The 14,527-nt window shown below is 39.3% G+C and overlaps 2 protein-coding genes across 2 annotated transcripts in view; both read right to left on the reverse strand.

Annotated features, from left to right (window-relative positions):
• LOC122070836 (disease resistance protein Roq1-like) overlaps window positions 1-14,527 on the reverse strand; it is a 42,649-nt gene that overhangs the window by 19,578 nt on the left and 8,544 nt on the right. The window contains exons 2-5 of the mRNA XM_042635080.1: window positions 14,143-14,430; window positions 12,680-14,037; window positions 12,224-12,565; window positions 11,708-12,037 (exon numbers count right to left, since the gene is read on the reverse strand). The gene's annotated coding sequence lies outside the window, so the exon portion shown is untranslated. The remainder of the gene's footprint in view (window positions 1-11,707; window positions 12,038-12,223; window positions 12,566-12,679; window positions 14,038-14,142; window positions 14,431-14,527) is intronic.
• On the reverse strand, window positions 912-1,418 carry LOC122070837 (TMV resistance protein N-like). The gene has a single exon (XM_042635081.1). It carries the CDS (start codon window positions 1,416-1,418, stop codon window positions 912-914), a length of 507 nt encoding a protein of 168 aa, XP_042491015.1.

Here is a 14,527-nt window from a genome sequence, read left to right on the forward strand (position 1 = left end):
TCTTGGTGTTTAATCTAACAAAACTCTTGCCTGATTTAGGTGGGGGGGGGGAATTGGTCCCCATAGCCCTAATGGGTGAAGAAGAGAAGAAGGAAGTTCTCACATTTGTTTGGCCATAAATCCAAATCTTTTTAATTGGGTACTTCCAGTCCAAAGATCAATACCTCCTAAGACGTGAATGAATATTAAAACTGATTTCAATATTCCTGATCAAAATAGAAGATTAAGATAGAAAGGATTTCCCTCCTATAACTCATATATAATATCATATGGTGTTACATTATTAAGAGATATTATTTTTGATATTATAAATAATTAATAAATGTAACTTGTTAATGAAAGGTGGCATTACAGGTCATTAGGGTAAAAGATCCCCAAAGTTAGGTTTTCAGAAGGAATCAATCAGTCAATCAACTACTTTTTTGGATGCAGGATGGATCAGGTTCTGTTAGGATCTCAATCCCACACATGGCATCCAGCACAAGAAATTTTCTTGTATGGACCAAATTTCATGTGTGTAGGTTAGAATCGAACGAGAATGGTCATCATAGCATATTTACACAATATAACCTTCTTATCATTCTCTCTCCTTTTTTTTTTGGGTAAAATGTAATTCTATTGATTGATGACTACACATAGGTGAAAGGTAGGAACTCTCCTTCAGCCACAGAATGGATAGAGGCATGTCCGATCCATGTAGGATAGTGTGACCTTCTTATCATTCTTTAGATCAAGGAGACATTAAAACTTAAGGACAAGGTTTCTTCAGTAGTGGCTGAAGAATGGAACGATCCAAATGTGACCCCCCCCCTCTCCTCCCTATAGCCTGAATCCCCATGGCTATGGTGAATCCTCAAGGAAACTTGATCCAAAAATTAAACTAAAACAGGAATTATTTATAGTTGGTGTACTCACCCATTAGCAGCGCTTTTTGAATCCCATCCCTTCAATGATCCAACTTCTCTCAGAGCTTCCTTCCACTTTTGCACGGTCTTGTGGTGAAAATAGGTCTGGTGTTTCTCAAAGGCCTTTGCATAGCTCTCCGTCTGGTTCCGCACCACTGAGGGTTCGATATTGTAGAAAATGGGAAGAACCATCTGACCCATTGTGTTTTTGCATTCCAAGATCCTAGTGATTTCAATAAGACACCATTTACTCGAAGCATAATTCTCCGAGAAGATGGGGATAGAGATTCTTGACTGCTCGATCGCAATGATTAGCTCCGGCCCAATATTCTTCCCGATTGGGAATTCTTCGTTGTCTCTGAAAGTGTTAATCTCAGCATCATCCAAGGCATGATAGAGGTGATTGGTGAAGTTGGTGTGAGTGTCTTCTCCATGAAAGCCCAAGAACACTTCATAATTGGAACTTGAAGAAGACGAAGAAAAGGCAAAACCGGCATTCTTGAACGCTGCCATTAGGATTCAACAACTTCTTAGACGCTATTACTTTCGGGTTGCAGAGCGGCAGAGACTGAGCTTGAGCTTGATTAGCTGCACTCTTATTTGCTATTCCAGAATCCAGATTGGACTTTCCTATTACCTTTACGCACTGTTTACTTTTTTTATTAGTTTAAACAGAGGTTATTGCTTTGTGCAATCAGCTCGTTACGGACTCGTCATGAAACGTTTGGCTCCAATCTGCAAACGAAACACTACTTGGGTGCAACCCCTGTACCAGTCGGGAGATCGAAATCTCAGGGTAGGGATGAAAAATTCACCTTATCAAACAGTTCATTGCTATATTTTGTCTTACCTATAATTTTGTTTTTATTTACCACGTGGAATTGTCGGTACGCATGAATGCACCGAGGTTAATCTTATCAAAATTTCACATGGGCCACCAGGGAATAGGAGTGTGCTAAATATTTTGTTTTTAAAAATAGAAGACTTTGGGAAAAGAGTCATTGGTCATCGATCTCTCATCGATAGTGGGATTAAATTTTTTCTGTCACAAAGAAGATAAAAATAAAAATTGCCACCCTTCCATTTGTTGAACCATATTTTAATTTTTGCTACATACTTCTCTTAGTTCTATGTCATAGTCTTCACCATGCACCCCAGTTGAACCTTAGCCATTTTTTTACCAAAAAACAAAGAACCTTAGCCATTGCTGACCCAAAAAAAAAACCTTAGCCATTACATTCATATCTGTATCTATATCTGTATTGTATCGATAGAAGTTAAGACCAATCTAAACACTAATATGGATACGCATTGTTTACTTTTTTTTTTATTAGTTTAAATAAATGATTTTGCTTTGTTTAACAAGCCCGTAATTGACTCATCATGAAACGTATGACTCCAATCTAAATAAATGTTTTTTTTTTGGGGGGGAGGGGCGGGTTGAAGGAAATTTATTCATAGATGCGTGAAGAAGTCATAAATTTCTATTAAAAATATCTACCGTCTGACTTAGGAAACACCCAGATGTAGCTGTGCATGAAATGATCATGTTTGTGTTCTCATGGATCTACGCATCTGATATTTCCTACTTCAAATTGACAAGCTTTTTTGGCTCAAAAAGAAAATAACTCATCCATGGAGGTTGGACACCATTTTCCTGCATCCATGAATTGAAAGGAATAAACTATTGAAGATGTTAAAGACAAGATCCTCCTAACCAGGGAGTCAATTAACCTGTTGCTATATTTTGTCTTACCCACGATTTGGTTTTGTTTGCCTTCCCTTATAAAAATACAAATCTTTGGGACTAGAGTCATTTGTCATTGATTTCTAATCGAAGTTGGTTTATTTTATGTGGGTGTGAATCAGGTTTCTGTACGAGAACGGTCTAATCCACACATTTCCTTGGGTGGACTCCATCTGTGTGGATCAGTCCTGTACAAGAATGGTTCTCTTACAAGAACTTGATGTTAGGGATATGCTCACACTCCTATAGTTGGTTTTGATGATAACAAACATATGAAGGTATGTCACAATTTTCCTTTAAGTATTGTTTTGTAGAGACTTCATATTAAAGATCGAATTTGGTGAATGAAACAAAGAAATGAAGATTGAAGTCATCAAATGAAGAGTATCAACAAGTTGGCATCAATGCTTGAAGAATATGTCATAAGAATTTAAGCTTCAAGATGTCAAGACATGAAGCTTAAAGACATGGAATTGCAAACAAGAAGAAAAGAAGATAAAGTGCCAAAGAGTGGAAGGTTCAAGTGAAGAAGAAGACCGCTAGGATAGATTGGTCATTTTTAATGTCATTTGTAACCTCCACATATATATATATGCACTCACCACATGCATGTGCATTGCATCACACTAGAATGACCATAGACCACACCTTGACCAAGTATGGAGAGTCTCTAAGTGGTAAGGAACATATTAGGAAAAATATGTTCTAGTGAAATTCTGTGAAAACCACATTAACCTGACTTAAGGGTATTTTGGATAATCTTAGAATTGATATCAGGAGATGAAACCTTCATAGAAGTTGTAAAAAATTGAGTTGTGATTCCAACGCAACTGATCTCAAGTCAATCCAAGGTTGGACCGAAAAGTTATGGTCAAAACACTGACGACTGGTCAGTATGACAGCATTCTGTCAAAACAGAGTATGTCATATTGGAGGTCGACCGGCTGGAAGCCACGGTCGACCGGATCTGTCCGAGACCATAGCCGGTCGACCGATAAAAAGTCCCGGTCGACCGGTGACTACCTGGAAGTGCCCCAACGGCTATATTTTGCCTCAACGGCTCTTGGCGGTCGACCGGCTACCGATGGCGGTCGACCGGTAGACCCAGAATACGTCTGTTAGAGCTTGATTTCCTGCCTAAAATGCTTCACTAAGTTCACCTATAAATACCTCTAATACTACTCATTAATTAACAATTAATCTCAACTTCAGAGAAGCATTATTTGAGCATTAGAAGTGAGAATTGGTCTACACCATTTCTTGAGTTCAAGTTCTTTATTTTACATTCAAGAGGAACTCAAGACCATCTACATCTTGGCATTTACATTACAAACATCAAGAAGATTTCAAAAGGTGCATTCATTGTATCATCATTGCATATTTCATTTGCACCACACCGGAGGTAATTCTCTTTTATTCCACTTCTCCATTTTCTATTTTACATTAAGTCTAGACTGTACTTAGGCTTGTGTAAGGACCCTCTCATCCTTAAGAGATTGTAAGGATCCTCTTATCCTTAAAAGAGTGTAAGGTGCCTCTCTACCTTAAAGGAGATTGTAAGGTGCATCTCTACCTGCAAAGGAGATTGTAAAGGTGTCTCTCTGCCTATAAAGGGGATTTGTAAGGATACTCTTATCCGTGAAAAAAATTGTAAAGGTTTTCTTCCCTACCTACTGTACTAAAAGGGAAAACTAGTGGAATACCTTACAAGAGGATTCTTGTAGGGAGTGGACTAGACTCAAATTGAGTTGAACCACTATAAATATTGTGTTGTGGGTGTTGTTATTTTATTTATTCAGCATCGCTTTTAACTTATAGTCACACTTGTGACCTATACATTGAAAAGAGTTAAATTCCACTAGTATAACCTATTCACCCCCCCTCTAGGTTATTTCACTTGATCCACTCTCTATTTATGTAGTGGATTAAACTCTTTTCTATCATGAAAATAAAATAAAATCACCATCCATATATAAATCCCAATAATTGATTCTTGATTGGTTTTGGTCCCTATTTTAATTCTTAAATGCAAATGACTGTAATGTCTAGAATCAGAATCAACCAATTAATTACAGTTCAACAATTCAGAACTGGTTAGTTGGACCGCGTCGAAGATTGACACCCCAAATTACAGACGGTACATTGATAGATAATAATAAAGACAATCGACCGCTATGTGGCCATTGTGTCAGTGTGGGGGCCATTGGGAGCACATGGGCATCCAACCAATGGGCGAGTTGATCATTTTCATGGCATTCCTTTGTCTAATATAAGGGTGTTAAAATCAAATCAGAATTGTTTACCGAAATAGAACTGAGCCATTTATACTGAAACCATGGTTTCAAAATTGAGACTATTGAGTTAAGGCTTAAAGGTAGCAGTGCTTAAACGTTCGCTTCATATAAGCACCACATTTAGTTTTCCCCGTCGATCTTATCTGACATAATCTGAATTGTTGATTTAGGATTAATAGCTTTTAATTCATGACCAAGTTACTTCATTGCTAGAACTTATAAAGAGATTGAAAAAGTTATTTTTAGGGGGGAAAACTATATTACACACAACTTGATAGAGAGAACATGGTTTGGATTATTCACATAAAAAATTTAATATTTAAAATTAGGGTACAATTTTAAACCTTGGAGAGGAGATAATATGGGAAACACTGAAATAAGGGAAGGTATATAAGATTTTACAGAAGAGGGGAAGTGGGGTTAGGGGACTTATGGCACGTGTAGAAACATTACCTAATATGATGTAGAAATGAGTATACTTATTAAAAACAAACAATCAAACAATGCAAGGATTTACAAATCAGGAATCCACATGAGCATCTATCCATTAGATAGAATTATCACATCAATAATCTATTGATTTGATGGCTAAACATGCATTAGAGATTCAACTATCTCACTGGTATACAATTGAGATAGTCCACAAATTTGACATGCAAATTAAGTATTCAATTGGTGGTTTATATGTCAATGGTTCTAGGCACCAAGATCAACCATCTTTGTAACTCAATATGGCAAACCATTTAGGAGACTCCATGTACCAGGCTACGTAAAATGGTTACCCCTTTATTTGTGTATGGACTCAAAATAAATTTCACATAAAGGCGAATGATTCTGTTCTTCCAATTATCTTTTGGCAGCTCCATATATTATTATTTCATAGTATTTTTAGAGAATCGTAAGTGGACCTAGGATCATGATTAAAACAAAAAGGAAAATAAGTACACCATTTCTCTCTTAAAGGCAGAGTAAATCATTATTCTTAGTTTTGGCTATTTGGCCAGCCATCTTAGAATTCTTAGGGTTTCTTTGGTTAGAAGTTGAGTAAAAATCAATGAATTTTGTAACCTCACTATAATCAAACACTATATTGAATAGACTTTATTTATTTATTTATTCATTTCACTAAAGAAATTCTTGTTTTCGTGAAAATTTTTATTTCACCTGTGAAAGATTATATTTGACTTCAACTTAACAGAATAGAATATTAGTGAAAGAGCAAAATAAGCCCAGAATGACAAGAATTGAGTTCGGATCCACTGCACATGTTTATCCAGGAGAGGTTCCAACATTTTTCCGACTTTCTACCATTACAAGGGTGCATGAAGAGAGGTCTATATAGAAGCAAAAGGAACAAGTATTGGATCCTCACATGTACGTGAGGCTGATCCTGAAGAGAATATGTTTTTATTAACTCTATTGTTACAGATTTGTTACATATATATACATGACAGGCAAGGTGTCAATAACTGATTCAAGACTCAACTTGACATCACGTGGTCTGTTATAGATTTATTACAAGATTGGTGTACTGAGGTGGCAAGGTTGTTACGGTGAGGTGGCATATCTCCATCAGCCCCCCTCAAGCGAATCGGGGGAGAACCCACTGTGAGCTTGCCTCGTAGAGTTTGAAAACGTAAACGTGACAAACCCTTCGTAAGGATATCAGCCACCTGATCGGTGGTGCAAACATATCGAACAACCAATTGACAAGACGCCACCATTTCTCTAACGAAATGAAAATCGATCTCAATGTGTTTTGTTCGAGAGTGAAAGATCGGATTGGCCGAGAGATATATGGCTCCGACATTATCACACCAGATTACTGGAGGTTGAGCGAGATAAACTCCTAGCTCTTGAAGTAAAGAACGGACCCAAACAAGTTCAGTTGCTGCCGCTGCCACTGCCCGATATTCTGCTTCGGTGGACGAATGCGACACAGTCCGCTGCTTGCGGGAAGACCAGCAGATCAAATGGGACCCAAGGAATACCACATAACCAGTAGTAGAACGCCGATCATCGGGACACCCTGCCCAATCGGCATCTGAATAGGCAGTAAGTGTAATGTCAGACTTTGAGCGAAATAGCAAGCCATCACCAAGAGAGTGTTTGAGATATCTTAAGATCCTTTTGACAGCAGACCAATGCATGTCAGTGGGGCGATGCATGAATTGGGATACCTTGCTTAGAGCAAAACTTATATCAGGTCGCGTTACCGTAAGATATTGAAGAGCTCCTACGACCCTTCGATACTCAGCACCGTCAAATAGAGGAATACCAGAATCGGCAGTGATGGGAGGACCTGAAGAGATTGGTGTGGAAATAGGCTTAACACCACTCATGTTGGAGCTCTGAAGAAGATCAGAGGTATACTTCCTTTGACTAAGAAAGAGACCATCAGAAGTGGTGGACACATCTATTCCAAGAAAGTAACTTAAGGGGCCCAGGTCTTTTAATGCAAAAGTGGAAGATAAGGCCTTTATAAGAGCTGAAATTGCATCTGTGGAGTTCCCAGTGATGATCAAATCATCCACGTAGACCAGGAAATAGAGAATAACCGAGGCCTTGCGGTAGACAAATAATGAAGTATCGGTTTTTGAAGAAGAAAAACCATAACTTATAAGAAACGTACTTAACCGTGTGTACCATGCCCGTGGGGCTTGCCGGGGACCATACAATGATTTATGAAGATGACATACATGATCTGGCTTAGACGATTCGACAAACCCCGGTGGTTGAGACATATAGATCGTTTCATTGAGCGTTCCATGAAGAAACGCATTTTGGACGTCAAGTTGTTGCAATGGCCAGCCATTTGTAACAGTAAGGGAAAGAACAACCCGGATTGTTGCAGGTTTGATTACGGGACTGAAAGTGTCATTAAAATCCAAACCGGGTCGTTGATGGTAGCCCTTGGCCACTAATCGCGCTTTGTAGCGCTCAACAGTTCCATCAAATCGTCTTTTTACCCGAAACACCCACTTGCAGCCGACTATGTTTAGGGAAGAAGTGGGTGGTACCAGGGACCAAGTTTTGTTGTGAAGAAGTGCATTTGATGCAGATTAATTACCAAAAAGTAGGCTTGTTTTATTAGGAATAAGCCTAGGGTTGGGTTCCATACATGTTAGGCTCTTGATCCCATGTGTTTTGAGTGTAATAGACCACGTTTATGGGCCTAAAAAGGGGGCTCTAAGATTGAGTACGGGATTACTAGTTAGTTTCCATTTTCATTAGTTTCCTTTTTAGTTGGGCTTGATTTGTATTATAATTTGTTTCCTTATGAGTCAAGTTATTAATTGAGTCAAGTCCTCAGTAGTTAGTTTCCTTTTTCAACTAGTTTCTAATTTCAGTTAGTTTCTAATTTCAGTTTTTAGTAGCTATTGTATTAGGAGAATATTTGGTTTCCTTTTTGAGGTACCTTCTATTTTGTAATTCCCTCCTCCATTAACATTATAAATAAAGAAGAGGAGACTCCTAAAGGCCTAGATGATTTTGATAAAAAAATTAATGGTTGTTGCTATTGTCTTCTACATGGAGATTTGTCTTGTGTTTGATCAAGGCTGATGGAATTGGTGTTTGATCCAACTGACTCTCAGCGGTGTGAAGCACAAGAGGTCCTCTTCCTTAACTCATCTTCTTCTTCTCTCAACTACACAAAGTGTTACTGATCTGCTCACGTTCTTACAGGTATTAAATTCAGTTTCCTTCTCAGTTTTGCCCAGAAAATTGCATATTCTGTTAGCAATTTTCAGAACCCGCCCAGACCTAACCAGCCATCAGTTTTGGCTGATTTTTGGATCGAAGTTAGGCCCTACCTAAGGGGGAACTCGACCCAAAGGGGAACCTTTTCTTTCAAAGTGTTCAAGAGATATTAGAAATCTCCCAAATTTTGTCTTCTAGTGACCTATTCTACCCATATTTGAAATCGATAGACTGACTCTAATTTCCTTGGTTTCCTATGGTGTTTATTCATGATTTATGACCTGTTCTTACTCCATATCAGTACCTGTTATGTCTCTTCACATCTGATTATATTTTGGTCACAGAATCCTTCACTTCTGGAATCGACAGCCTAATTTCCAGAACTGATTTCTTCATTATTTCTTATCTATTTGTATGGTTGTTCTATTCTAGTGGTTCTTTTGATAGAAAGAGCCTACAGTTGAGACTTGGTTAGACTCCCTATCCCAGTCTACATTAGCATTAAATTCTTCTTGCATGGTTGTTCGCCATGGTGCCATCTTAACTACCTGAGAGTAACATGTTGGCTCAACACAATCGGGAAGAGGATGTTTTGTTGCTATTAAGTTCAACCGCGATGGAGGGGGAGGTAAGGCACCGGTCCGTGATCGAGTTACCATGTGATGAGGATGATCCGAGACGGGTTTAATATGAATTGGTAAATCAGACTCGGGAAATGGATGTGGTGAATTAATAGAATTAGGAACAAAGGCAGGTAGATGGGCTGAAGTGGGTTCCAAAGGATTAATGGATGGGCCCATGTTATGAGGGTCCTCACAAGGTGGAATATTGTTTACATATGTGCCCATGTTATTTTGTTCCTCAACCTGAAGAGTAGTGGATCTTGAAGGCCCATGGGCTGAAAATGGTGGAGACTCACATGTACAGGGCAAAATCACAGGTGGAGGAGTATGGTACCAGGGATCCACATTAACAGAAGCCCAAGAAGAGACAGATGAAACAGAGGAATAGGAAAAAATAGATTCTTCAAACGTGACATGGCGTGAGATATACATCTTATTATGGGTAGAATCAAAGCACTTATAGCCCTTGTGGAGAAGTGAATAACCCAGAAAAATGCACGGCTTTGAACGGGGTTCAAGCTTATTTCGGGAATATGGTCTTAACCATAGGTAACACAAGCAGCCGAAGGTCCGAAGAATTGTGTAGTCAGGGGTGGTTTTAAATAACCGATGCAAAGGGCTAACATTCCCAATTGTAGGTGAAGGCATTCTGTTTATCAAGTAGACAGCTGCAAGGAAAGCATATGTCCAGAATTGGATTGGAAGCCTAGTGTGAAAAAGGAGAGCCAAACCAATCTCAACAATGTGCTGATGCTTTCTCTCAGCAGTGCCATTTTGAGCTTGGGTGTGTGGGCAAGAAAATCGATGAGAAATGCCATTTATGCAAAGAAATGGATCCAATTTTTGAAATTTGCCTCCACCATCAGTTTGCAAGGATTTTATTTTGCAGCCAAAGTAATTTTCAACATGGAGTTTAAAGGAGGTGAAAACAGCAAGTACATCAGATTTGAAAGATAGGGGATACAACCAACTATATCTACTACAATCATCAATGAATAAAACATAGTATTGAAATCCATCATGGGAAACAATGGGGGCTGCACCCCACAAATCACAGTGAATTAGTTCTAAGGGAGAAGAGCTAACAAAGGTTGACAACTGAAATGGGAGCCAGTGGCTCTTTGAAATATTACAAGCCTCACAGTGAGTATTGGTTTTATTAGATTTAGGAAGACAGAATTGACGAATGATAGTGCTAACCACTTTTGATGATGGATGTCTGAGGCGATTGTGCCAGTCTATCGCCGGAGCACGAACGCTGTTCAACGCAACCGAAGAAGTGGGACAGTGGGTGGATAGCGGCATGGAGTATAACCCGTTGTTACTCGGGCCATGATATAGGATCTCCCACGTTTGAGAATCCTTGATCAGAAAAGAATAAGAGTGAAATTCAAAGAAAACTTGGTTTTCTGAAGCAAACCGATGCACAAAAAGGAGATTACGATGTATGGAAGGAACATACAGAATATTAGATGCATTAAAGCTACATTTAGGAGAAACAAATTGAGAAGAACCAGAATGAGAGATCGGCAAACCTTGGCCGTTACCAACAATGATTTGATCCGAGCCAGAGTACGGGGTGCTTATTGCAAGATTACTAAGATCTGTTGTAAGGTGGTTGTTAGATCCAGAGTCAAGTAGCCAAGAAGAAAAAGCAGAAGTAGAGGAAGAAGAGATACCAAGGAAAGCATGGTTGAACCTCTGTGGGCAAGAAGAGGCACTGTGCCCATTCATGTTGCATATTTGGCAGCAGTCACGTGGCTGGTTGGTAAAAGATGGAGACGACGGGCACTCACTTGCAGAACCATTGTTAGAGCCAGTATTCTGATATGGTCGTGCACCATTGTTGTTGGTACGGTAAGACTCGGGATTGTAATTTTGGTTCTAGTAGCCTTGATTATGGCCATAGTTGGAATCACGACCAGTATTGTATCCACGACCATTGTTGTATCCCCGATTGTACCAAGATCGAGATGATCTTGAACCAGAGAAGCGTGAACCACGGTTACGGGGATAAGCACCTGTATAAGCCACATTAGCAGTGTGCGCACTAGTTGCAGTGTTCACAGTTGAAAGCATGAGAGAACTTTTCGAGGAAACAGAGCATAAGAAGCTCTCATGGCTTAGTAGGAGGCCAGTGAGTTCGACAAAAATGACTGTTTCAGATCGAAGACGAATCGTCTTTGCAAAATCACGGAAATCAGGTCCCAAACCTCTGAGTGTGGCAAGAACCAAATCCTCATCATTTACTAGTTGATCAATGGCAGCTAAGGTATCGGCCATAGAACGAATAGAGAGAATGTAATCTGTAACTGAATCAGAATTCTTTTGGAGACGTGAGAGTCTGTCCTTCAAATCAAGAACTCGCGTTCGCGACGACGGAGCGAAAACTGCAGAAAGAGTCATCCAAGCTTCATGAGAGGTTGAAGCACTTACCACATGAGAAATATCAGTCTTAGATAGGGAAGATATAATCCAGCTTAGAATGAACTGGTCTTGCCTGTCCCAAAGAGCACTTGCAGAATCAGATGTTGCTGGTCACTGAAACGATCCATCAATGTAACCGAGCAGATTGTAACCTTTAAGAAGGGGAAGGAATTGAGCTCGCCAGAGGAGGTAATTCGTTGAAGTGAGTTTCAGCGAGAGGTGACCAAAAACGTTTGGCGCAACCAAAGAAGACAACGGAGCAACGTCGGAGACGGAGCTTGTGTCGGCAGGTGACGATGCCATGAATGAAATAGACATAGAACTAAGCAGATCTCAGCTCTACAACAAAAAACATAGAAAGAGAAAAGAATGAAAATCTCAGAGGCAAGAAGAACGAAAGCTCGTTAGAGCAAAACTGCTCTAGATACCATGAAGAGAATATGTTTTTATTAACTCTATTGTTACAGATTTGTTACATATATATACATGACAGGCAAGGTGCCAATAACTGATTCAAGACTCAACTTGACATCACGTGGTCTGTTATAGATTTGTTACAAGATTGGTATGCTGAGGTGGCAAGGTTGTTACGGTGAGGTGGCATATCTCCATCAGATCCTAATTCAAATTACAATGCTACAAAACCACAAGAAGTTTCATACCCCTGAAAAAAAAAAAAAACAGAAGCACACCCACATGAGCAGCGAGATACGCTACAAGAAAGTGAGAGCGCCATGCTGCAACAAGGAAATCCACCAAAAGAACAGGCAGGCCTCACCCAATACTACCAAATCTTCAGAAACAGAAAACAGCCCCCTTTACGTATGGTGCAGTCAATCCGAGGAAGACGCCCATTACGCAAGAGAGCTTCAACAACTAATATACATATCAACACAACCAGAAGCATTCTACCAGAAAAAAAACCAGAAACAAAAATAATCTGTCATCAAAAGAGAGAGAGAGAGAGAGAGAGAGAGGAACCTGGAATGAATGGCAGGCTGGCGGCTACTTTATTGGGTAGACCTTTGTTTTGATTTGCCACATGACATTATGCGGACCAGATAAGGAATCTGAATGCAGAGGTAACTACCACAAGATCCAATCCCTTTACTTCTTTTCAAAGAACACTGACGGAAGAAATTCATTGGGGATACTTTTTGTAGGAGCTTCCTTCCCTTTCTCTTTCCCCTTCCCCTTCCCCTTCCTTTGGTACTTTTCATCCCTCCTCCTTCAGGTATTTCCCTTTTGGGAGGAAGATTCTCTGAACTGACAGCAGATACTTCACCAGCAGCCCCTTCTCTCTCGCCCCTCACTATTCTCTGTCTTCTTTTCGAATCTATTGAGTCCATAATACGCTTCTTCCCTTCCATTTTGGTGAACAACCCTATAAAACTCTCAGTGGCATGATCACATTTTTCTTCCAAGCATTTCAATCCCTCAACTCCTACAAACTTGGTTAGTTCCTCACTGAGTTTAGCCCTTAGCTTCTTCAATTTTTTAAATTTTGACAAATCTGGCAATCCCTCCAAAGACTCACACCAACTAATATCCAATTGTTCCAAGGATTCTTCCAATCCATTGAGACCTGGAATCTCTGATAGCATACAGCAGCAATAAGCGTTTAAACTCTTCAATTTCTTCAAATTTGACAAATCTGGTAATGTTTCCAACCATATGCAGTCACTAATATCTAATTCTTCCAATGATTCCAATTTGTCCACTCCTGGAATCTCTGTTAGACTTTTGCAGGACTGGACACATAAGTACTTCAATTTTTTAAATTGTGATAGATCTGGCAATCTTTCCAAACTGCTGCACAATGCAAGATCCAAGATTTCCAATGATTCCAATCCGTTGATACCTGGAATCTCGGTTAGTGACCAGCAGGATGTAGCCCTCAGGCAGGTTAAACTTGAGGGAAGAATTGAGATATGCTGAAGGTCCCAACATACACTAAAACTGAGAGCCTCAAGACAAGTAAGAGCATTGAAGGCAGCTGGTAACACTCTGAAGCCGCCAGAGGAAAACTTCAAAGATTTCAATTTTGCCAATTTCTCAATATCACTTGGTATCTCCTTCAGATTCTTATGGAATTCAAGGCTCAATATCTCTAAATTTGTAAGGTTTGAAAGCTCAACTGAGAATGATTTAATTCTAAGGGATTCCGAAGCATCGAAAACTCTTAACCTCCCAAGAAGACCAATGGATGCATCAATGTCTACCAACTTCCTACAGCCTGTAAGAATCAATATCTCCAAGCATCTATTTGCCGAAAGATCAGGTGTTCTTGATAGCTTTTTGCACGAAGTGAGATCTAGAACTTTTAGATTTGCGGCATTCTGCAAAAGAGAACAGTAATTAACTACTTATCCACTAGATATCAAGTAAACAGTAACTCATCTCATCAATAAGAGATTAAAAGATAAAGATGTTCGCTTTGAGACCTTGATGTGGTTCCAACCCAACCAGTGTTCTGTGATCTCACTACATGATAGATTAAGAACAACCAGTTTCCTTGGATCAAAATTGGTTACTGTAAATTGCATAGGGCATCCCATCCAACTAAGCCATCTCAGTTGTGAAAAAGGATGTGTGAAATTTTCAGCAAAATGTGCATAATCAACTCGAAGTAACCTTAGTTTAGTCATTTCGGCAAATCCGTCATGCACCAAACATTGGCTTCTTGAGCTATCTTCAAAGTCAATATTAAGACCTTCAACTTTTCTTTTTCCCTACAGAAGAACATTATATAAGTTCTAAATCACCAAGGGAAAAAGGAGAAAAACATTGAAACTAAATCTGTAAATCCTCATAAAAAAAAAAAAAAAA

This window comes from Macadamia integrifolia, unplaced genomic scaffold, assembly GCF_013358625.1.
Source record: "Macadamia integrifolia cultivar HAES 741 unplaced genomic scaffold, SCU_Mint_v3 scaffold_123A, whole genome shotgun sequence".
NCBI classification, from domain to species: Eukaryota; Viridiplantae; Streptophyta; class Magnoliopsida; order Proteales; family Proteaceae; genus Macadamia; species Macadamia integrifolia.